The sequence below is a fragment of the Sapajus apella genome, unplaced genomic scaffold, assembly GCF_009761245.1.
Source record: "Sapajus apella isolate SASKATOON/1434 unplaced genomic scaffold, GSC_monkey_1.0 scaffold9, whole genome shotgun sequence".
Taxonomy (NCBI): Eukaryota; Metazoa; Chordata; class Mammalia; order Primates; family Cebidae; genus Sapajus; species Sapajus apella.
In genome coordinates, this window is record NW_022436949.1 from 41,480,928 (window position 1) to 41,504,013 (window position 23,086).

Sequence of the window (23,086 nt, forward strand, 5' to 3'; positions counted from 1 at the left end):
TATTCCATTCTTACCAGTCTGTGCCTTAACTTTCACAGGAGAAACCTGGCGAGACCATAAATTCAGCTCTTGTTTTAATTTATCAACCCTCATAATTTAATTAAATTTTATGTTTGATTTTCAGCTAAATCAGCTCTCAGACTATGACTTGAGCTGAAAGTTGGATCTGAGCTGGTTATTTTCTGTCTGTAGGTGCTCCAGTGCAGCAGCCCCCAGCCTTTTTGGCACCAGGGATTGGTTTTGTGGAAGACAGTTTTTCCGTGGACCGGGTTGGCTGGGGAGAGGATGGTTTCAGGATGAATCTGTTCCACCTCGGATTATCAGGCATTAGTTAGATTCTCATAAGGAACATGCAACCTAGATCCCTTGCATGCACAGTTGATGATAGGGTTTGTGCTCCTATGAGAATCTAATGCCTCCACTGAACTGACAGGAGGCAGAACTCAGGTGGTAATGCTCACTTCCTGCTGTGTGGCCCAGTTCCTAACGGGCCATGGACTGGTACTGGTCCATGGCTGGGGACTTGGGGACCCCTGCTCTTGTGCTCTCAAAAGAACCCATCCCACATCACAGCCATTATTTTCATAATTTCTGCTATTATGGTCAGTTGCAGCAGCCACTTGGGTTTCTAAGACATGTGCCTCAGTTAGTACTTCATTATAGTCAACGAAAGTGCTAGCTTAGTTTATTGTGACTCTGATACCTACTGTGGATTACTAGCATTTCATCTCCCATTGGCAACGAACTTAGCATTGCACTGAAGCCCAAGGTCATGACCAAACCATCCCCAGATTGCATCTGTGGGCCTGTCTCCAGGGACTGCTTCCAATACCTGTGTGTCAGGGTCCATTGAGGAGAGACAGAAATCATGTAGTAACTTAGAAAGGGGAAGTTTAATCTAAGAGCTGTTAAGTTATGATGGGAGAGTAACTAAAGATGTAAAGAGAACTCTAACAGATATTCTAGGACTAAGAGACAGCCCCAAGGACGGACCAACTTGCAAGAGGGGTCCCCTGTACGAGGCTGGGGTTCAGATCTTATTGGAGAAGGTATAGCCCAGGTTTGCTGGTGGAGAAGATTGCTATGTGGCTGGTCCATAGGAACTGGGGAAGCAGAAAACAATCCTTTCACGTATATGTCAGCCAAGGCTGATCAGCCTGTCTATGAAGGGAGTCCAGGTGCTTCTGTGCGTATGAAATCTGGAGTATGTGTGCTGAGGTTTCCGGGTCACTGAGGAACTGGACCACTGGGCATACAGCTATGGCTAAGTACCCCTGGATGTCCTCCTCATACATATGCAGCAGGAAGTCCACCCCATGACAGACCATGCAGCAGGAGCCAGAAGACAGTGAAACGCAGCAAGCAGAACCAGGAAGTGTCCTTCCTGCAGTGTTGCTTCAGTGCCCTATACTGACAAAGATTACATTATACTTACTGTAAAGAGGAAATGCTTGCAAACTCCAGGCCTTTATTGCAGTGCATGTCCGAAGGATGAATTCAGAGCTGAGAGGCAATACACTGGTAATTGGCCTAGTCTAACAGATCATGTTATTCTACTCAAAATTCCACAACAGTTCCCTATTTTAAGACAAGTAAATATTCAGAGCCATACATAGTCAGGTCCTCTACTTCTTTGACCTCATACTATTATTTTCCTGTTGGCTCTGCTGCAGCCATCCAGACATTTCTGCTGTTTCTGGAACATACCTGCATGCTCCCAACTTAAGGCCCTTGTACTTGCTGGTTCCTCTTCCAGGAAGCTCTTTTCCTAGCTGTCTGCATGGTGAGTTCCTCACTTTTTTCCCGTCTTGCTCAGATGTCAGCTTCTCAAGAAGGCTTGCTCTTTATTCCCCCCCATTTACTACTATAAGTCCCCTGAACTCATTACCCCTTCACATGGGTTGACTTTTTCCACAGTACTTTTCACCTAACGTACTATGTAATTTACTTAGTGATTATGTCTGTGTTCTTCCACTGTAACGTCAGGTGCCAGGAGGGTATGAGGGGCAAGAGTTTTTAATGTTGCTCACTTAACGCCAGATACCTAGAATAGTGCCTAGTGCATTATAGGTGCTTAATAAGTACTTATATATTGTAATAGGCTATATGTTATTCATTAAAGGTAAGATTCTAACTTCAAACAATTTTCATTTTATTGTTCAAAATATTTTTACTACTTCTGCGTTACGTAACTTCCCTTTATTTTGTAGGTTGGTTACATTCTTTTGACTGATTAGGTCAAGATGGGTATATTTTTTGTCTTGTCCTTCATAAAATAAAATAGGCTTTATATTTTATGTTCCTTACATCATTTTTCAGCTTCTGTGACTTTTCTCATCCTAGTAGACGACTGAGACAGATAACCATTTGTAACATGTTTTTAAAATTAAATCTTGGTTTGTGGACAGTTAACTGACTGTTTTAAAATTTATTTTTAGGTGCCGAATGTGGAGTAAATGCAGATGTTGAGAAACATCTTGAATTGGGCAAGAAATTACTTGCAGCTGGACAGCTAGCTGATGCTTTATCTCAGTTTCATGCTGCTGTAGGTTTGTATCATAGAACCAAACCACTCAGTGACTGTCTTAGTAAATTCTCATAAGAGCTCTTTTTTTGAATAACATTTTGAATAACATTATTTCATGTTTAAATAAAACATTTAAATATATTTATGGTATTCTGAGTGAAATAGATTAATAAAATAAATGTATAACACTTTATGTGTATCTAACATTAGAGAATTTTGAAGTTTAGTGAGGCCTGCTACTACCAAGGGGTAATTCAAGATAATTCTGACAAACAACTTTTATTTGGTTTTTGACTTTTTGAACAGATTTTGCTGAATACAGTGTAATTTTCTTGATGACTTGGTTTTCAATATATTTACCTGATACCCTTGGGAGATGCTGCAGTTCATTGCCTCTTCAGTATTGGTCAGACTCCAACTGCCCTTTACACTGTTGTTTCTTGTTTCTTATTCGTGTCTGTCTGTAGAATCAACTGTTGTTGCAGCTGTTCATCTGTTAGGTCTCTGAGGACTGAGATGACCAGAATAATAGGTTCTTAGTGAAGGCTTAACAAATTCTCTCTTTTTTTTTCTTTTTTTTTTTTTTTTTTGAGACAGGGTCTTGTTCTGTCACCCAGGCTGGAGTGCATTGGTGTGATCATGGCTCACTGCAGCCTCAGGCTCCTGAATACCTGGGATTATAGGTGTGTGCCACTATACCCAACTACCTTTTACAACTTTTATTTTTTATTTTTTTGTAGAGATGGGGTCTCACTCTGTTGTCCAGGCTGGTCTCAAACTTGTGGGCTCAAGCAGTCCTCCTGCCTTGATCTCCCAAAGTATTGAGATTGTATGTGTGAACCACCACACCTGGCCTGGATTTCCTTATGAGTCACTGCTAAACTTTTGTTCTAGGACTTTTTGATACTGACTTTCCACAGAGTCTTTTTTATTTACTTACATGTTTTTACCTTGATTCAAATGGTTGAGAGCGACTAGTTAACAACCTGACAGGTAAGGAGGGTGGTGCTTTTTTTTTTTTTTTTTGAGACGGGGTCTTCCTCTGTCATGCAGACCAGAGTGTAGTGGCGTAATCTTGGCCTACTGCATCTTCTGCCTCCTGAGTAGCTGGGGCTACAGGTGTGTGCCACCATGCCCAGCTAATTTTTGTATTTTTTATAGAGACTAGGTTTCAACATGTTGTCCAGCCTGTTCTCAAAGTGTTGGTCTCAAGCGATCTGCCTGCCTCAGCCTCCTGAAGTGCTGGGATTATAGATGTGAGCCACTGTGCCCAGCTGTGTATTTTTTAATAAGATAGCTATGCCCACAGAAGAACTATCATTCTACTGTTGTAATTTACTGTATAAACTCAATGTAGTTAGGTTTTGGTTTGTCATACTTTTCTTTATGTTCTTTCTTAAACTGAGATTTTTATTACAGATGTTATTAGCTCTTGAACTCACAGGAAACAGATTTTTTTTTTTTAAATTAAAAAACTCTATTCAAGACCAGGCATGGTGGCCCACACCTGTAATCCCAGCACTTTGGGAGGCCAAGGCGGGCAGATCACTTGAGGTCAGGAGTTCAGGACCAGCCTGGACAACATGGTGAAACCCAGTCTCTACTAAAAATATAAAAATTAGCCAGGTGCCTAATTACACCCACCAGGGTGCCTGTAATCCCAGCTACTCATGAGGCGGAGAAGGGAGAATCACTTAAACCTGGGAGGTGGAAGTTGCAGAGAGCCAAGATTGCACCATTGCACTCCAGCCTGGGTGACAGAGTGAGACTATCTCAACATTAAAAAACAAAAAACCAAAACCCTGTTTAAGAGATATGACATAATTATAAGAACATAAAAAAATTGAAAAATGAGGGGAAAAGTAAAAAAAAACAAACACCTTTTTTAGTAGTAGAGAAAGCCATTTCGCACTAATAAAGGGTTCATTCTACCAGAAAATAACAATTTTAAATGAGTTTGAGCCTAACAACATAGTCTCTAAATACGTAAAACAAAAATTGACAGAACTAGAAGGAGAAATGAACAAATTCATAATCATAGTGGAAGGCTTTAGCATCTTTCGATAATGTGTAGGCAAACAGACAAAAATGTCAAGTAAAGATGTTAATTTGACCCAGTTGAAATACACATAACACCTGTACACAGCTGCAGAATACACATTCTTCCAAGTGTAAGAACATCACAATATAAATATTTCAGCAAAGTCTCCCATGAATATAACTACAAAAATTCTGAAAAATATAGCAAATGAATCTAAATTTTAAGTAAGTCCAAATATTATGTTTGTACACATACACACACACACCACTGGTTTTTATTACAAGGACATAAATTCGATTTGGCATTCAAAAGTCAATCAGTGTAAGTCAACAAACTAAAGGAGAAAAATGTTGTTTCAAAGGTGAAGAAGAAGTATTTGATAAATATTTAACACCATATGTGAAAGAAAAAGCACCTTTTAAATAGTTTGGAAATCTGTATTGATGAGTACACCAAAAATCCTATAGCTACGATGATACTTAATGATGAATATTGATACCTCTCCCACACCCTACCACCCCTCAGATTGAGAATGAGACAAGGATACCCACTATTACTACATGTGGTCAACATTCTGCTAGAGGTCCCAGCCAATGCAATTTGTTTTTTTTGTTGTTGTTGTTTTTTTCAGACGGAGTCTTTCTCTGTTGCTCAGGAGTTTGGAGTGCAGTAGTGCAATCTTGGCTCACTGCAGCCTCCGCCTCCCAGGTTCAAGTGATCTCCTGGCCCAGCGGGAATTACAGGTGTGCACCACCATGTCCAGCTAATTTTTGTATTTTTAGTAGAGTTAGGATTTCACCATGTTGGCTAGGCTGGTCTTGAACTTCCTGACCTCAAGTCATCCACCTGCCTCCCAAAGAGCTGGGATTACAGGTGTAAGCCACCATGCCCAGGCTAGTCAATGCAATTTGTGTACCAATTTTATATCTTGCAACCTTGCCGAACTTGTTTATTAGCTCTAGGAATTTTTTTTTTTGTGTAGATTCTGTAGGATTTTCCATATACAAGATTATGTTATGGGAAAGTATAGTTTTACTTCTTTCTTTATGACCTGGATCCCTTTTTTTTCTTTTTGTTAATTGCTGACATGGCTTGGCTGTTCCCACCCAAATCTCATCTTGAATTGTAGTTCCTATAATCCCCACATGTCATGGGAGGGACCTGGTGGGAGGTAAGTTAATCATGGGGGTGGTTACCCTCATGCTATTCTGAAGATAGTGAGTGAATTCTCATGAGATCTGATGGTTTTATAAGGGACTTTTCCCCCTTTTGCTCAGCACTTCTCCTCCTTGCCATCATGTGAAGAAGGATGTGTTTGCTTCCCCTTCTGCCATGATTGTAAATTTCCTGAGGTCTCCCAAGCCATGCTGAACTGCAAGTCAGTTAAGCTCTTTCCTTTATAAATTACCCAGTCTTGGGTATATCTTTATTAGCAGTGTGAAAATGAACTAATGCAATTGCTCAGTCACTGTAATTTGGCAAGAAATAGGGCATAAAGATTGAGAAAGGAAGAAATAAAACTGTCATTCACAGAGGACATGATGATATGCAAATAATCTGCAAACTATCATAATTTAAATGAATTTAGCAAGGCACTCACTGGATAACAAAGGCAACAGACTTTTGTAGCAATAGAATCTCTATTAGGAATAAACAAATACAAAAAACACCTAAGAATAAATCTAATGAAAGATGTGCAAGAACATTTTGCTGAAAACCACAAAAATAGTTATAAGAAACTTACAAAAGCTTAAATGAAGGTATATCATGTTAATGGATAGGAAGATTCAACATTATAAAGATGTCAAGTGGCCCCCAGATTGGTCTACACATTCAATGAAATCTAATAAAATTCTAGCACTTTATTTCATTGAAATTGACTAGTTGATTCTAAAATATCTTAGAATTTTAGCATATCCTTGGAAATGCAAAGGACTTCTCCAGTCGCCTTGTGGATGAGATATGAGACAACCCAGGCCAGCTCTCTTTGGTCTGTGGGAAGCATGCATGTATTCTTTGTCCTGACCTTGTCTGTAGATAGTGGACAGCCTAGATAGCAACTCCTTCTTCCTTTCCGTCAGGTCAGAGAGCCTACTAGTCTCTTGCCATTTAGGTTTTTTCATGGATGAGTCAGATACACCAGTCTACTCTGTCCTGCAGAGAGAACACTTACCATCTTTTCCAAGTGGCCTTACAAATCTCACCTTGGAATGTAAGGGTAGCTGGCACCTGTTGGGATGTCAGGCGAAACATAGTTCCGTTGCAGTAGCCTACTGTATAAACATATAGAGAACTCCTATCATGTGTACTCTGTGAAGCTATTAGAAAGTATGGCTTTGTGTATTACTTTGAAAAGGGAAACAGATTTTAATCTTGGTCTTGCCACTGGATAATCCTGTGACATTGGTCCGGTTATGTAAGAAAACGCACACTTTAAAAAGTTACCTGCAGTTCCTAGCAGTTTTCACTGTGTCACCCGTGGGAATTTTTGTGAAGATCAGATGGTAATAAAGAATACAGTTATATCTTTGAAGATAGTGTAGGATCACTCAGGAGGCTGAGGTCGGAAGACCGCTTGAGCCCAGGAGTTGGAATTGCAGTGAGCTATGATCGTGTCACCACAGTCCAACCTGGGCGATGGAGTGAGCCTCTGTTTGTCCTATTATATTCTCACAGTGCAGTTTACTTCTGTGACCTCTAGTCACCAAAATGTGTGGGAATTTCTCTCCACTAAGTAATCCTACAGATTCTCCAGCAGACAGCAGCTGGATGACCTCTAATTTTGTTCAGTTCTGAAACTATCTACATGGAGACAGCCGAAGATCCCACAGATTGAAAGCCCAGTGCCACAAGACCACTCCTGACTTCAGAAGCCATTTATAAACCCCTGGTTGTTTTACCTGTGCTTCTGACTGGCTGGTTGTAAATGAGGATTCCCATGACCCCTTCTTTAAGTTCAGTTGATTTGCTAGAGCAGCTCACAGAACTCAGGAAAACACTTATGTTTACTGGTTTATTATGGGATATTACAAAGGATACAGATGAACAACCAAATAGATGGAAGAGATACATAGGGCCAGACATATGGGAAGGGGCGAGGTGCTTCTTTGCCCTCTCTGGGTGTACCACACCCTCCAGGAGCCTCCATGTTTTTGGCTGCATGGAAGTTCTTCCAAACCCTGTCCTTTTAGGTTTTTATGGAGGCTTCATTACTTAGGCATGATCGATTATATAATTGGCTATTGGTAACCAACTCAACCTTCAACCCCTAGGATGGTAGCGGGTACTGAAAATCTCAATATTTTCACCTGGTAGGTTTCCCCATTATGTATAGTCCACATTCTTATTATCTAGGGGTGCCCAGATACCAGCCATTTCATTGGTATACAAAAAAGTAATCACTCTACAGATTCCACAGGTTGTAGGAGGTATATGTCAGAAAACAGGAAGAAGACCAAATATATATCTTATAGTACAACAGATTTCTTATTTTTTTTAGGTTTGGTTTTATAAATTGGGGTTCCAATTCCATTTCCTATCTTAAAATGCCTAAAAATGGAACAGTAAAATTGGTGAAAGTGGACACTCCAGAAATATTGTATGTAGACAATTTTTGTATATGATTGGATCCTTAGTACAAAAGTGAAGTAATACATAGTCTTCTGTGCAGATATTTTCTTCATGGATTGGAATGGTCAGGTTTTTCCAAATAGAAATTGAATGCAATTTACCTTATACCATGTAAATGCTGTGTAAATAGTTGTTTTACTCTACTTTTTAGGAAATAGTGAAAAAAGTCTGTACATGTTCAATACAGACACAGTTTTGGGTTTTTTTTTCCCTGAAATATTTTCAATCTGAGGGTGGTTGAATTCACTGATGCAGAACTCATGGCTACAGAGGGCCAAATGTATATGAACAATTGATAATCAGTGCTTAGTGTTAGGTGCAGTAAAGGACAAGTATTATAGAATGTTACGGAATTTGAGAGAGGGAAAGGTTTATTTTTCCATGTGTGGTCAAATAAGTCATTTGAGCTGTGCCTCAAAGATTGAGTAGGATTTGGTCATATGTAATTGATGGGGTTTTGCACTTTAGACCTTGAATCATGTTATTTCCGGTATTATTCTTTGCTTGGTGTGAATAAGCCACGGATAACAAGTTTTAAAAAAAAATGAATGAATGTAAAAGTAATCCATATGCATTGTGAAACATTTTGGAATACATGGACGGCAGAAAGAAGAAACCTTATCTCTCTGCCTGGATAGCCGCTGTTGACATGCAGTGAATTGCCCTCTGCTCTCCAGTGTGTTACTTAAATGTTAGTAATTCTTAGGTATCAAATTATTCTATGGCCAGTTCGCAAACTAAACCCATAAAATTTTAATTTATTATACCTTACAAATAAAATATAAACTGAACTGAAAAATACTGTATATTAAGCATATTCTAAATATACTCTAAATATAGTTTCCTAATCTTTCCTTAATTATAGTATTTTGTAAGAAATAGCCTATATTGAGGCTACTGTTTTTGCTCTTCTTTCCTTCCTCCTAAAGAAAGTTGTTCAGTAAAGAAATTTTAGTGACCCTTAGCTGAGATCATATATTTTTGTTTTTAGATTTAAGAAAAAAAAGGTTTTTTTTAATTGTTAAAGTACCCAATTCCTTTTTTAAACAATACATTTTTTTTTCTGACTGATTTATACTTTTACTTTTTTGTTGTGGTAAACTGTATGAAAATTAACCATTTTAACCATTTGTAAGTGTGCAGTTTAGTGGTATTGTGTTCACATTTTGTGCAGTCATCACTGTCCATCTCTAGTACTTTTTCATTATCCCAAACAGAAACTCTGTATCCATTAAACAATAGGACCCTATTCCTAACCCTCTACACCAGCTGCTGGCAACCACTATTCTACCTTATGTCTCTATTATTTGAGTACTTTAGGTACCTCATATTAGTAGAACCATACAATATTTTCCTTTTGTGTCTTGGCTTATTTTACTTAGCATAATGTTTTCGAGGTTCATCCATGTGATAGCATGCATAGGTATTTCATTTTTCTATAAGGCCGAATGAATATCTGTTGTATGTATGCTATATCCCACATCCCACTTTTTGTTTATTCATTCATTCATTGGTGGATTTTGGGGTCGTTTCCACCTTTGGACTATTGTGAATAATGCTGCTATGAACATGTGTGTTTGAATACATATTTGACCCTTGCTTTCAGTTCTTTGGTATATATACAAAGGAGTAGAATTGCTGGACCACATGATAATTTTACATTTAATTTTTTGGGAAGTCATCTTACTGTTTTCCACAGTGGCCGTACCATTTTACATTCCACCAATGATGCACAAGCACTCCAGTTTCTCCACGTCCTTGCCAACCCTTGTTATTTTATCTTTCTAATAATAGCCATCTTAAAATGGGTGTGAACTGGTATCCCAATGTGGTTTTTTTGTTTGTTTTGCTTTCTTAGTTTTTATTAGTATTTTTGTTGCCCCATGCAGATCAATGTGGTTTTGATTTGCATTTCCCTAATGATTTGGATAGTGAGCATCTTTTCATGTACTTATTGGCCATTTGTATGTCTTCTTTCATGTTTGGTTGTATAGCCTAATCTCTTTTTCTGACCCACTTTCTCCTGACATTTTCAATGCCATTAACAACTGCTCACAACCATAATTTTGAATGATTATGCACTGTCCTGCCTATAATTATTGTAATGTTTTCCAAATGGCAACAACTTTAGGGATAGAACTTTTAGGGAGTTTTAATTGTATATATTATGATAATGAACACCTGAGTACATAAATCTTTTCTTTCTTAAAGATTGATGGCTGGCTTTTGTCAAGGTTAGTTTTCGAATTCTTTATATGCTTATATTTCTAAGTTGCTTTCTAGAAGGATTGTTCTGCAGCAGATTTGCTTCTAATTGAACCCACTCCTTTCTCTACTTTGTAGGTACTAATAAGCAGAGTAAAATTAGCTCAAAAACCAAATTCATCTGTCTGCTTTCGTTACAAATGTTAACTTCTCTAGTCTCTTTCTCTAGTCTTACTCTCATTTCTAATCTCCTCCTTTGTCCTTGTACCTTTTATTCTTCACTTCTATTCTAGCTGGAGTTTGTGAGGGAGCAGAGGTTTTATGTTCAATATATCAATTTACTCAGAGGTCTATACATTTTAAAATTCTGTACATTATGCATAGTCCACATTCTTAGTATTTTTCTTAGGAAAATCTCAGCAGAGACAAACTGAATTGCTTACTTATAAAAGTTATGAGTTGAGGCTGGGTGCAGTGGCTCATGCCTGTAATCCCAGCACTTTGGGAAGCTGAAGTAGGAGGATTGCTGGAGCCCAGGAGTTCAAGACCAGCTTGGGCAACATGGTGACTCTTTCTCTACAAAAAATTAAAAAGAAAAAATTAGCTGGCCATGGTGGAACACGCCTGTGGTTCCAGCTACTCAGAAGGTTGAGGTGGTAGGATTGCTTGGGTGTGGGAGGTCAAGGCTACGGAGAGCCATAATCATGTCACTGCACTCCAGCCTGGGTGACAGAGACCCTGTCTCAAAGATAAAAACAAAATAAAAAAAGGTTATAAGTTGTGTATAGTTAATATTCTAGACCAAGGGTTTGCGAACTTTTTTTCTATAGGACCAGACAAGTATTTTCGGCTTTGTAGCCATACAGTCTTAAATTTTTCTTTTGTTTTTTCTTTTTTTTTGGGGCCACTTTTAAGAAATGTAAAAAAGATTCTTAACTGAAGTCTGTGCATTGGATGTGGCTCGGCCTATAGTTTGCTGACCCCTATTCTAGGTCTATTTGCACAGATCTTGCCAGGCAACATGACTTCTTTTTGATGAAGAGATTCTTTTCTTAATGTCTGTCTTAGTAGAGTTGCAAAGCTGATACTGTCCAGGTGATTTTTTTTTTTTTAATTTTTGAATAAATAAGAGGTAATATTATTTTAATTTTCAGATGGTGATCCGGATAACTATATTGCTTATTATCGGAGGGCTACTGTCTTTTTAGCTATGGGCAAATCCAAAGCTGCACTTCCTGATTTAACTAAAGTGATTGAGTTGAAGATGGACTTCACTGCAGTAAGTATATCTAAACTTTCTTTAAAGGGGAACTTAAGAGAACTTGGGAGAGAGAATTTGTTTCATAAGGTGAGGACTGGCATACTAGATATAACCAGAAGAGATCAAAGCTACACTGATGTAGTGGACTGAGGAGCAAGAGAAATTCAAAATCCCTAGAATCAAAGATCTGTGTGAAAGAGAACAGCAGGTTCATTAAAGGTTTTTTTCAGAAGTCTGGCAGTGATATCAGCTTTGTGGTTTAGAAAGACAAATCTGTGTGGAGGATGGAGTATGAGGCAAGATGTGAGGCCCAGACATGAGTTGATAAAGAGACTGAATTAAGAGTATCAGGTGACTGACAACAGTTGCACTTAAGGCTGTGGCAGGAAGAATAAAATGGGGATTACTTAATTGGGCTATCATTTGTGGTGACAATAAAATGCCAAATTAGCAGAGACATCCTCTGGAACCAACCTACAAGCTTTAGAGGTGGAGAAACTTGTAGTCTAATAGGAAATCCTGATGATTGGCGGGTCACCATAAAGGCTGTGACAGAGGTGTGGGCGGGGAAGTGACTCATGAGGTGGAATTCAGGTGGGGCTTTCAGAGGCAGAATTGACAACCATTGACCAATGAGATAGTTTCTTATTTCCCAGTGTATTTCAGAAGGATTTGAGATAACTGATTAGATATGGGGTGAATATTTGATTTGAAATATTACTAATATTTTCAGATGGAACTCCCAAATCTCAAACATTTATCAAATTTATCTTACACAGCTAAGCAAGCACAACCTTTCATAAAGATTAAATGGCTCATTTTCCTAGTTTTATGATAGTTGAAGTGGCTTTAATCTTTCTTTTTATGTGTATTGACACATTTAAAAGGGTTAGGAAAATTTAATGTACTATAAGAGTAATATATATAAAGTTAAGAGGAATACTTTTATGGCTTGATTGGTCATCAGAGAGTTGGTATTCTTGAAAGAAATGGGATTATACACATTAGAAGAAGAGGGATCTCAGATGAAGAGGGAGAAACTTATGCATGTTAAAAGAGAAGAGGGACTGGTAGAGTCCCAATTTATGCAACTTTTATTGTAGGGCAAAAAGTTATGGTAAAAGCATTTTTAAAAATTGAGATACAATTTATATGCCATCAGATTTACTCTTTAAAAGTATTCAGTGGTCTTTAGTATATTTACAGGTTGTGTAGTGGTCACCACTAGCTACTTTCAGGACACTTTTATCAACCCCCAAAGAAGCTCTGTACCTGTTAGCAGTCACTTCCCCACTTCCACTCTAGCTCCTGGCAACCACTTATCATAGATTTGCCCTTTTCAGATATTTCATATAAACAAAATCACATAATGTTTGGCCTTTTGTGTCTGACTTCTTTCACTTAGCATAATACTTTCAAGGTTCATTCATGTAGCTATCAATATGTCATTCCTTTTTATAGCTGAATAATATTGTATGGATACATTATATTTATATATTGATTTGTTAGTTGATGGGAATTTGGGTTATTCACTTTTTGGCTATTGTTGTGAACATACATGTACTACAAGTTTTTGTGTGGACATGTTTTCTGTTTTCCTGGTAGAACAAAAAGTATTTTTAAGGAATCATACATTAAGAAAAATTATACACATTAATTGGTTCCAGGAATTATTTTTGGTGTCAGGTAAAATGGGCATTGGAAAAATAAATATTTATTAATAACTTGTTTGTTTAGTTTTATTCTTTATGTTTAAAAAATTAGAAATCTATAATCAAGATATTCCCCACTCCCCTTTTTTTCTAGGCAAGATTACAGAGAGGTCACTTATTACTCAAACAAGGAAAACTTGATGAGGCAGAAGATGATTTTAAAAAAGTGGTAAGTTCAATTTGTATTTGACTCTAGGAAGAAGTTATTTTGAGAGAACTTATTGGACCTTTTTTTGATATTATGACAGTTAATTGTAATTTTACAGCTAAGAGTCAATAATCTTAGACAGTAAGTAAATAGAGAATAGCCTGATTTATGTATTTAAGAATCACAAATCCTGAATTACTATTTGGTGGCAGACATCAAAGAATCCTGTTAACAGTTGGAAGGTAAAGTGTACCCAATAGATAAATAATCTTAACTCGGTTTATACAGCTTGCTTATTCTGCTTTGTCTACCATGAGAATCTAAAGATGTCAGCTGAGCTACTTTTAAAGTCCTTATTAGTTAATCCTTATTGGGCATTGGCTCTATCCTTTTGGAAACCCTTCATTGGATTTGAGAGGAATAATGAAACAGATTCTTAAAAGGGAATTTTGCAGTCATCCATTATGGCTGCTTTACAAAGTGTAAAGTGCTTTGGATTTGTTGGGGAATGTTAACAGATTTTGTGTCATTGAAGGGAGTATATACTAAAAAATGATTTGGTTAGACATTTAGCCAGTCTTTTTATGCCCTCATTTTGCTTGTTTTAAAGACCAGCATTTTTGTTTTACATGGATTTGTTTCTGGAGTGGTCTGGAAAGGGTATATAAGCCACTGCTTATTATTTGTATTTTTTGTAGTTTATGGAAATGCTTAGTTACTATGATGATAAACACTATGAAAAGAAAACGAAAATTTCTTTTTTTTTTTTGAGACAGAGTTTCACTCATGTTACCCAGGCTGGAGTGCAATGGCGCGATCTCGGCTCACTGCAACCTCCGCCTCCTGGGTTCAGGCAGTTCTCCTGCCTCAGCCTCCTGAGTAGCTGGGATTACAGGCGCGCGCTACCATGCCCAGCTAATTTTTTGTATTTTTAGTAGAGACGGGGTTTCACCATGTTGACCAGGATGGTCTCGATCTCTTGACCTCGTGATCCACCCGCTTCGGCCTCCCACAGTGCTGGGATTACAGGCTTGAGCCACCGCGCCTGGCCGGAAAACGAAAATTTCTAACATGGTCATAAGCCTTGTCACAATACTCTGTCATCTGTGGATAAATCCAAAAACATTAGATTTAATTGTATTGGATCAGAAACGGCCTCATGGTCTCAATAAAATTGGCTATCATATTCTTTTTATCTGATCTCCCCTCCTACTTGGGAAGATGCTTGAGAACAGGCTGAAGACCAGGTGGTGGGGAGGTGATAGTGCTAGAGTAACCTTTCCCTAGCCCAGGCCTTCATTCAGAGAAGGTGTTGCATAAACATCTGTCAAATGGATGAATGAATTATAAAACATGAGAATGTGTTTCTGCTTCTAGCAGATGCTTAAATCTGTTATTTAGATTTTTTTTTTCCAATTACAACTTGAGTCTTTTAGAAGTAACATAATTTAGGGTAGAGTTTTAGCACAAATTAATCCTTACTGGGTATTGGATGTATTCTTCTGGATAACTGAGATCTTGGTACCTTGGTTGTGTCTTGGGTTAATGTCTTTTCTGTGATCAATATTAAAACTTCTCAGAAACAAGAAGAGGTTCTCAGAGACTTTCTACTTTTTAGATTGCTTTTTGACAGTCATACTTCAGCTAGTGTGATCTTAAAACTACTCTTAGTATTGTTACATGGATTCTTCCATGAGAATGTATGTCTGTATTGAACAGTCTTTTAGTTTTAATTGAAATTTTTATTGAGATAATTGTAGATCCACATGCAGTTGTAAGAAATAATACAAAGAGATTCCAGGTACCATTTACCCAGTTTTCTCCAATGACAAAGTTGTTTTTATAGCTATGAATTTATCTATAGTATATAACTATAGCACTATATCAACAACAGGATATTGACACTGATACAATCTACCAATCTATTCTGATTTCCTCAGTTTTCCTTGTATTCATTTCTTTGTGGTATGCACTTCATATACTTTATCACATGTGTTGGTTCGTGTACCCACCACCATAGTCAAGATGCTGATTTGGTATTCTATTACCATGGGAATCCTTCCTGTTACCCTTTTATAACCATACCCATTTCTATCCCACCCTGCTCTGGCCCTCTAGCCATACTTTCTGGCATCCACTAATTTGATATTCATTTCTTAAATTTTGAAATTTCAAATATATAACTGGAATCAAGTATTATATAACCTTTTAGAATTGACTTTTTTTACTCAGCATATTTTTCTGGAGATTTATCTAGATTTTTACATATCCCACTTAGTTTGTTCCTTTTAGATACTGACGGCCATTTGGGTGGTTTCTGTTTCTTGGCTATTGCAAATAAGGCTGCTGTGAACATTCCTGTAAAGATGTTTGTGTGAATGTGAATTTTTGTTATCCTTAGGATAAATGCCCAGGAGTGCAGTTACTGGGTTGTTTGGTTATTGCATGTTTATTTTGTAAGAAACCGCTGAATTGCTTTCCAGAGTGACCATACCATTTTACATTCCTCCACATTCTTGCCAGCATTTGGTATTGTCATTATTTTTTATTTTGGCCATTCTGATAGGTGTGTTATTATATTGTGGTTTTAATTTGGATTTCCCTGACTACTAATGATATTGAACATCGTTTCCTGTGCTTATTTGCTAACACCTGTGAATCTTTTTCAATGAAATTTCTGTTCATGTCTTTGCCCATGTTCTAATTGGTTTGTTTGCTTTTTTATTGTTGTGTTTTAAATGTCCTTTATATATTTTAGATACTTTGTTGGATATGTGGTTTGCAAGTATTTTCCCTCAGTCTGTAGCTTTTGCTTTCATCCTCCTCACAGGGTGTTAAATAGAACAAAAATCTAATTTTTAAATTAATACATAATATTTGTGCATATTTATGGGGTACATGTGATGCTTTGTTATATGCATAGACTGTATAATGATCAAGTCAGGGTATTCAGAGTATCTGTCACTGAATATTTATCATTTCTGTGTTTTGGGAACATTTCACCTCCTCTCTTCCAGCTATTTTGAAGTGGACAGTATATTGTTAACTACACTACTTTGCTATTAAACATTACCACTTATTCCTTCTAACTGTGTTTGTATCCATTAACTAACCTCTTTTCATCTCCCCTCCCACTGACACACCTTTCCCATTCTCTAGTACCTATCATGTCTATCATTCTACTAACTCTGTGAGATTAATATTTATTTTTTTTAGCTCCCACATATGTGCGAAAACATGCAATATTTGCCTTTCTGTACCTGGCTTATATTTCACTTAATAACCTCCAGTTCCACTTATGTGGCTCCATATGAACATGATTTTGTTCTTTTTTATGGCCAAATAGTATCCCATTCTCTCTTGCTCTCGCTGTCTCTACACATACACACACACACACACACACACACACACGCCCCCATATTTTCTTTATTAATTTATCTGTAGATTAGGCACACTTGGTATGATTGCATATCTTTACTATTGTGAATAGTGCTGCAATATGGGGGTACAGGTATCCCTTTTATATACTGATTTTGATTGTATAGTACTGTTTTTAGTTTTCTGAGAAATCTTCATACTGTTTTACATAGTGGCTTTACTAATTTACATTCCTGCCAACAGTGTATATGAGTTCCTTTTTCTCTGCATTCTTTCCAGCATCTATTATTTTTTGTCTTTTTATAATGGCTATTCTAACTGGGTGAGGTGTTCTCATTATTATTTTGATTTGCATTTCCCTAATGATTAGTGATGTTGAACATTTTTTCATATACCTGTTGGCCATTTTTATGCCCTTTGAGAAATGTGTGTTTATGTCCTTTGTCCATTTTTAAATAGGATTGTTTAATTACTGTTGACTTCTTTCAGTTCCTTGTATATTCTGTATAGTTGTTGCTCGTTGGATGAATAGTTTGCATATATTTTCTCCAGTAAACAGCTTCTTTGTCTACTCTGTTGATTATTTCTTTTGCTGTGCAGAGGCTTATTATTTTTACTTTTTGAGTTGGCGTCTCACTCTTGTCACCTACGCTGGAGTATAGTGGCATGATCATGGCTTACTGCAGCTTCAAATTCCTGGGCTCAAGTGATCCCTCCACCTCAGCCTCCCAAGTAACTGGGACTACAGCTGTGCATTACTAGGCCTGGCTAATTTTAAAACATTTTTTTTGTAGAAATGGGATCTTGCTATGTTGCCCAGGCTGGACTTGAACTCCTAGTCTCAAGTGATCTTCCCACTTTGGCCTCCCAAAGTGGTAGGTTTATAGGTGTGAGTCACCATTTCCAGCCCAGAGATTTTTGGTTTAATATAATACCGTTTGTTTATTTTTGTTTTTGTTGCTTGTGCTTTTGAGATCTTGGACATAAAAGCTTTGTCTAGACCAATGTCTTAAAGTGTTTTCCCTGTGTTTTCTTCTAATAGCTTTATGTCGGGGACCAGCCCTGACACAGACCGTGAGGGTCGCAAGGGACGGCAGAGACAAAGAAATGAGAAAGACGAGTGCATAAAGTGGGGATCAGGGGCCAACGCAAGTATGGAGGCTGCGAAGGCCCCGAGCTCTGGAGACCCACACCATTTATTCGTACAGGACACAAAGCAAGAATGTGATAGGCGTGTGAGGGGAGATAAAGGAATGGTGGTCAGGCAGGTGATCTGTAGCTAGGGCCATTTGGCATTTCCTTTGAGGCATAGAGAACAAATTGTATTCTAGATTAAATCATTAAAAAAGCTAGAGGGGCCATAGATAGGAGTCAGCAAGTCTGGTCGCATTCTTGTGCTTCAAAGAGGCAATCCTCCCTTGAGCACAAAGCATGTGTTCTATAAGCACTTTCTTTCTGATCCAGATAAGCAGGTTATGCCACAACATTCCTTCTAGCAGTTTTATAGTTTTAGGTCTTATGTTTAAGTCTTTAAGGCATTTGTGTTGATGTTTGTACTTAGTGAGAGGTAGGGATCCAGTTTCAATCTGCTGCATATGGATATCCAGTTTTCACAGCACCATTTATTGAAGAGGGTGTCTGTCCTCTCCTCAATGTATGTGCTCAGCTCCTTTGTCAAAAATCAGTTGCTGTAAGTACATGGATTTATTTCTGGGTTCTCTAATCTATTCCATTGATGTATGTGCCTGGTTTTATATCAATACCATGGTGTTTTGATCACTAAAGCCTTGTAATATAGTTTGAAGTCAGGTGGCATGATATCTGCTTGTTCTTTTTGCTCAGGATTGCTTTGGCCCTTCAGGCTCTGTTTTGGATTCATATGAATTGTATGATGGTTTTCTCTTTTTCTGTGAAATATGACATTGATATTTTGATACAGATATCCTTGAATCTTTCAGTAGTGTGGTCATTTTAACAATGTTAATTCTTCTGATTTGTGAGCATAAGATGTCTTACCATTTGTTTTTGTCTTTTTAAATTTCCTTCATCAGTATTTTGTAGTTTTCTTTGTAGAAGTCTTTTAATGCCTTGGTTAAGTTTATTCCTGGGTATTTTATTTTTATTATTGTTATTGTAAATGAGATTGCCTTCTTAATTTCTTTTTAAGTGATTTTGTTATTGGTGTATAGAGATGCAATTAATTTTATATGTTGATTTTGTATCCTGCAACTTTACTTAATTAAAAAGAAATAGTTCTGAGAGTTTATTTTGGAATCTTGGTTTTTCTAAATATAAGATCATGCCATCTGCAAAGAGGGACAACTTGACTTCATATATTTCAATTTGGATGCCTTTTATTTCTTCCTCTTGCGTGACTGGTCTGCCTGGGATTTCCAGTACTATACTGAGTAGGAGTGGTGAAGGTGAGCATCTTTGTCTTGTTTGAGTTCTTAGAGGAATGGCTTTCAGTTTTTCCCCATTCACCATGATGGTAACTGGATTTGTCATAACGGTCTTTATTTTGTTGACATATGTACCTTCTGTGCTTAGTTTGTTTAGAGTTTTTGTCCTGAAGAGGCTTTGAATTTTATCAAATGCTTTTACTGTATCTGTTGAGATGATCATATGTTTTTTGCCCTTTATTTTGTCCATGTGATGTATCACATACTGATTTCTAAATGTTGAACCATTCTTAGATTTCTGGGATTAATCCCGCTTGATCATGGGTCTTATGTTTCTTGTTTTTGTTTGAGACAGGGTCTTGCTCTGTTGCCCAGGCTGGATGCAGAGGTGTGGACATGACCCACTGCAGCCTCAATCTACTGGGCTCAAGTGATCCTCTGGCCTGAGCCTGCTGAGTAGCTGGGACCACAGGTGTGCACCACCATGCCTGGCTAATTTTTTGTCTTTTTTTTTCGGTAGAGACTGAGCTGCACTTTGTTGCTCAGGCTAGTCTCAAACTCCTGGGCTCAAGAGATCCTTCTGCCTTGTCCTCCCAAAGTGCTGAGATTATAGGCATCAGCCGCTGCACCCAGCTGGTGTGTTTTTCCTTTTTGGCATGCTATTATATTCAGTTTCTAGTATCTTGTTGAGGATTTTTGCATCTGTGTTCAACAAAGGTAATGGCCTGTAATTTTCTTTCTTTGTTGTGTCCTTGTCTGGTTTTGGCTTTAAGGTAATTCTGGCCTCATAGAATGAGTTAGGGAGAATTCCCACCTCTTCAGTTTTTGTAATAAATTGAGGAGAGTTGGTATTATTTCTCCTTTGTATACTTGGAAGAATTTGTCAGTGAATCCATCCAGTCCTGGGCTTTTCTTTGTTGGGAGATTTTTAATTATTGATTTAATCTCGTTACTTTATTCAGGTTTTCTGTTTCTTCCTGGTTCAATCTTGGTAGGTTGTAGGTTTCTAGGAACTGATCCATTTCCTCTAGGTTTTTCAGTTTGTTATTAGATAGCTGTTAATAATAGTTTTTGGGGAATTTTTTAATATTTCTTGGGTATGAGTTACAACATTTCCTTTTTGTATCTGATTTTGATTATTTGGGCCTTCTCTCATTTTTTGTTGGTTAATCTAGTTTGTGGTTTATCAATTTGCTTATCTTTTCATAAAACCAATTATTCGTTTTTTTGTTCCCTTGTGTTGTTTTTTAGTCTCAATTTCATTTAGTTCTGTGATCTTTATTATTTTTTTCCTTCTAATTTTGGGTTTGGTTTGTTCTTCCTTTTTTAGTTTGTTTCTTGGGATGCATGTTATATTGTGTATTTGAAATCTTTTTTTTTTTTAATGTATGTGTTTATTGCTATTAACTTTCCTCTTAGCACTGCTTTTGCTGTATTTCATAGGTTTTGATATGTTGTGTTTCCATTTTTGTTTGTTTCAAAAAAATTTTTTTTTATTTCCATCTTAATTTCTTGTCCCCGTGGTCTTTCAGGAACATGTTATTTAATTTTCATGTATTTATTTGGTTTCCAAAATTCTTTTTGGTATTGATTTCTAGTTTTATTCCAGTGTGGTGTGAGAAAGTACTTACATGATTTTGATATTTAAAAATTTGTTGGTACTTGTTTTATGGCCTACTATGTCTCTCCTTGAGAACGTTGTATGTGCTGATGAGCAGAGTGTATATTCTGCTGTTTTAGGGTAAAATGTTCTGTGAATGTCTGTTAAGCCTGTTTGGTCTAAAATTCAGTTATAGCCAATTATTTTTGTTGATTTTCTGTCTGTATGATCTATGAATGCTGAGAGTGGGGTATTAAAGTCCCCCACTATTATTATCTTGGAGTCAGTCTTTCCTTTTATATCTAGTCATATTTGCCTTAACATATATGAGTGCTCCGGTATTGGGTACATATATATTTAGAATTGTTACATCCTCTTGCTGAATTGATCTGTTTATCATTATATAACGCTTTTGTCTTTTTGTGTTTTTTTTTTTTTTTTTTTGAGACAGAGTCTCGCTCTGTCACCCAGACTGGAGTGCAGTGGCGCGATCTCAGCTCACTGCAACCTCTGCCTTCTGAGTGCAAGTGATTCTCCTACCTCAGCCTCCAGAGTAGGTGGGACTGCAGGTACACACCACCACCTGGCTAATTTTTGTGTTTTTAGTAGAAATGGGGTTTTGCCATTTTGGCCAGGCTGGTCTCGAACTCCTGACCTTAGGTGATCTTCCTGCCTCGGCCTCCCAAAGTGCTGAGATTGCATGTGTGAGCCACTGTGCCTGGCTTTTTTTTTTTTTTTTTTTTTTTAAACTGTTCTGTCTTAAACTGATAAATCCATTTTATTTCAATATAGCTATTCCTGTTTGCTTTAAGCTTCCATTTGCCTGAAATGTCTTCTAACCCTTTACTTTCAGTCTTCAAGTGTCTTTACAGGTGGAGTGAGTTTTTTGTAAGCACCATAAAGTTAGATCAATTTTTTAAAAAATCCATTCAGTCAGTCTTTTAAGGGGAATATTTAATTTGTTTAAATAACCTTGAAAAGTTATTATTGAAATGTGAGATTTCGTTCCAGTCACATTGTTAATTGTTTTCTGGATGTTTTGTATATCCTTTGTTCTTTTCTTTTTCTCCTATTGTTTACCATTTTAGTTTGGTGATTTTCTGTAGTGATAAATTTGAACCCTTTCTTATTTGTGTGTTTGCTCCACCAGTGAGTTTTATACAGTGTGTTTTCATAATAGTAGGTACTATTCTTTGCTTCTAGATTTAGGACTCCCTTAAGCATTTCTTGTAGAATTGGTTCTAGTGGTGATGAACCTGTCTGGGGAAGACTTTATTTTTCTCCTTCATTTATGAAGGATAACTTTGCTGGGTATAGTATTCTTGGCTGACAGTTTTCTCTTAGCACTTTGAGTATGTCATTCCATTGTCTCCAGGCCAGTAAGATTTCTGCTGAGAAATACTCCCATTAGTCCAATGAGGTTTCCCTTATAAGTGACTAGATGGTTTTATCTTCTGTTTTCAGAACTTTCTCCTTGTTTTTGACTTTTGACAGTTTGACTATTATATGCCATGGAGAAGTCTTTCTTGAACTGTATCTGTTTTGGGTTATCTGAGCTTTCTGTCTGTGGATGTCTAACTCTTTTGCTAGACTTGGGTTGTTTTCAGCTATATTTTGTTAAGTAGTTTTTTTTTTTTTTCACTGTGGTTTTTCTTCACCTTCTGTGACAACAAAAATTCAAATATTTGGTTACTTTATGGTGTTCTGTATGTCATGTAAGCTTGTTTATTCTTTTTCACTGCTTTTTCATTTTCTTTGTGATTGCATTGTTTCAAAGGACCTGTCTTCAAGTTCTGAAATTCTTTGTTCTGTTTGGTCCAGTTTATTGTTGAAGCTCTTAAATTTATTTTAAAATTTCATTCAGTGAATTCTTTAGTTCCAGTATTTCTGTTTGATTCTTTTTAAAAATGATATGTATCTCTTTTATACATTTTTCCTTCATATGGGTTGTTTTTCTAATTTCCTTGTATTGTCTATTTGTGTTCTTTTATAGCTCACTGAGCTTCTTTAATATCATTATATTGAATACTTTTTGTGTCATTTCACATTTCTTTTACATTGGAATCTGTTGCTGGAGAGTTATTGTTTTCTTTTGGAGGTGTCATATTTCATTGCTTTTTCATGTTTAAGTCCACAGGTTGATATTTTTGCGTCTGTTAATAATGTAACTGTCATTTCTTTC

General features: G+C 37.0%; 1 protein-coding gene and 2 long non-coding RNA genes across 3 annotated transcripts in view; 2 read left to right on the forward strand and 1 right to left on the reverse strand.

Moving 5' to 3' along the window:
* The window catches only part of DNAJC3 (DnaJ heat shock protein family (Hsp40) member C3), a 90,324-nt gene that overhangs the window by 19,217 nt on the left and 48,021 nt on the right, over nt 1-23,086 (forward strand). Inside the window, exons 2-4 of the mRNA XM_032277499.1 lie at nt 2,439-2,549; nt 11,558-11,682; nt 13,471-13,545. Coding sequence (XP_032133390.1) covers nt 2,439-2,549; nt 11,558-11,682; nt 13,471-13,545 — 311 coding nt within the window. The remainder of the gene's footprint in view (nt 1-2,438; nt 2,550-11,557; nt 11,683-13,470; nt 13,546-23,086) is intronic.
* Nucleotides 14,220-14,842, reverse strand: LOC116551368. The gene is made up of 2 exons (XR_004268882.1): nt 14,583-14,842; nt 14,220-14,280 (listed from the first exon to the last, which is right to left on the reverse strand). It is a non-coding gene; the product is annotated as an uncharacterized LOC116551368 (long non-coding RNA).
* LOC116551367 lies at nt 17,696-22,806 on the forward strand. The gene is made up of 2 exons (XR_004268881.1): nt 17,696-18,469; nt 22,461-22,806. It is a non-coding gene; the product is annotated as an uncharacterized LOC116551367 (long non-coding RNA).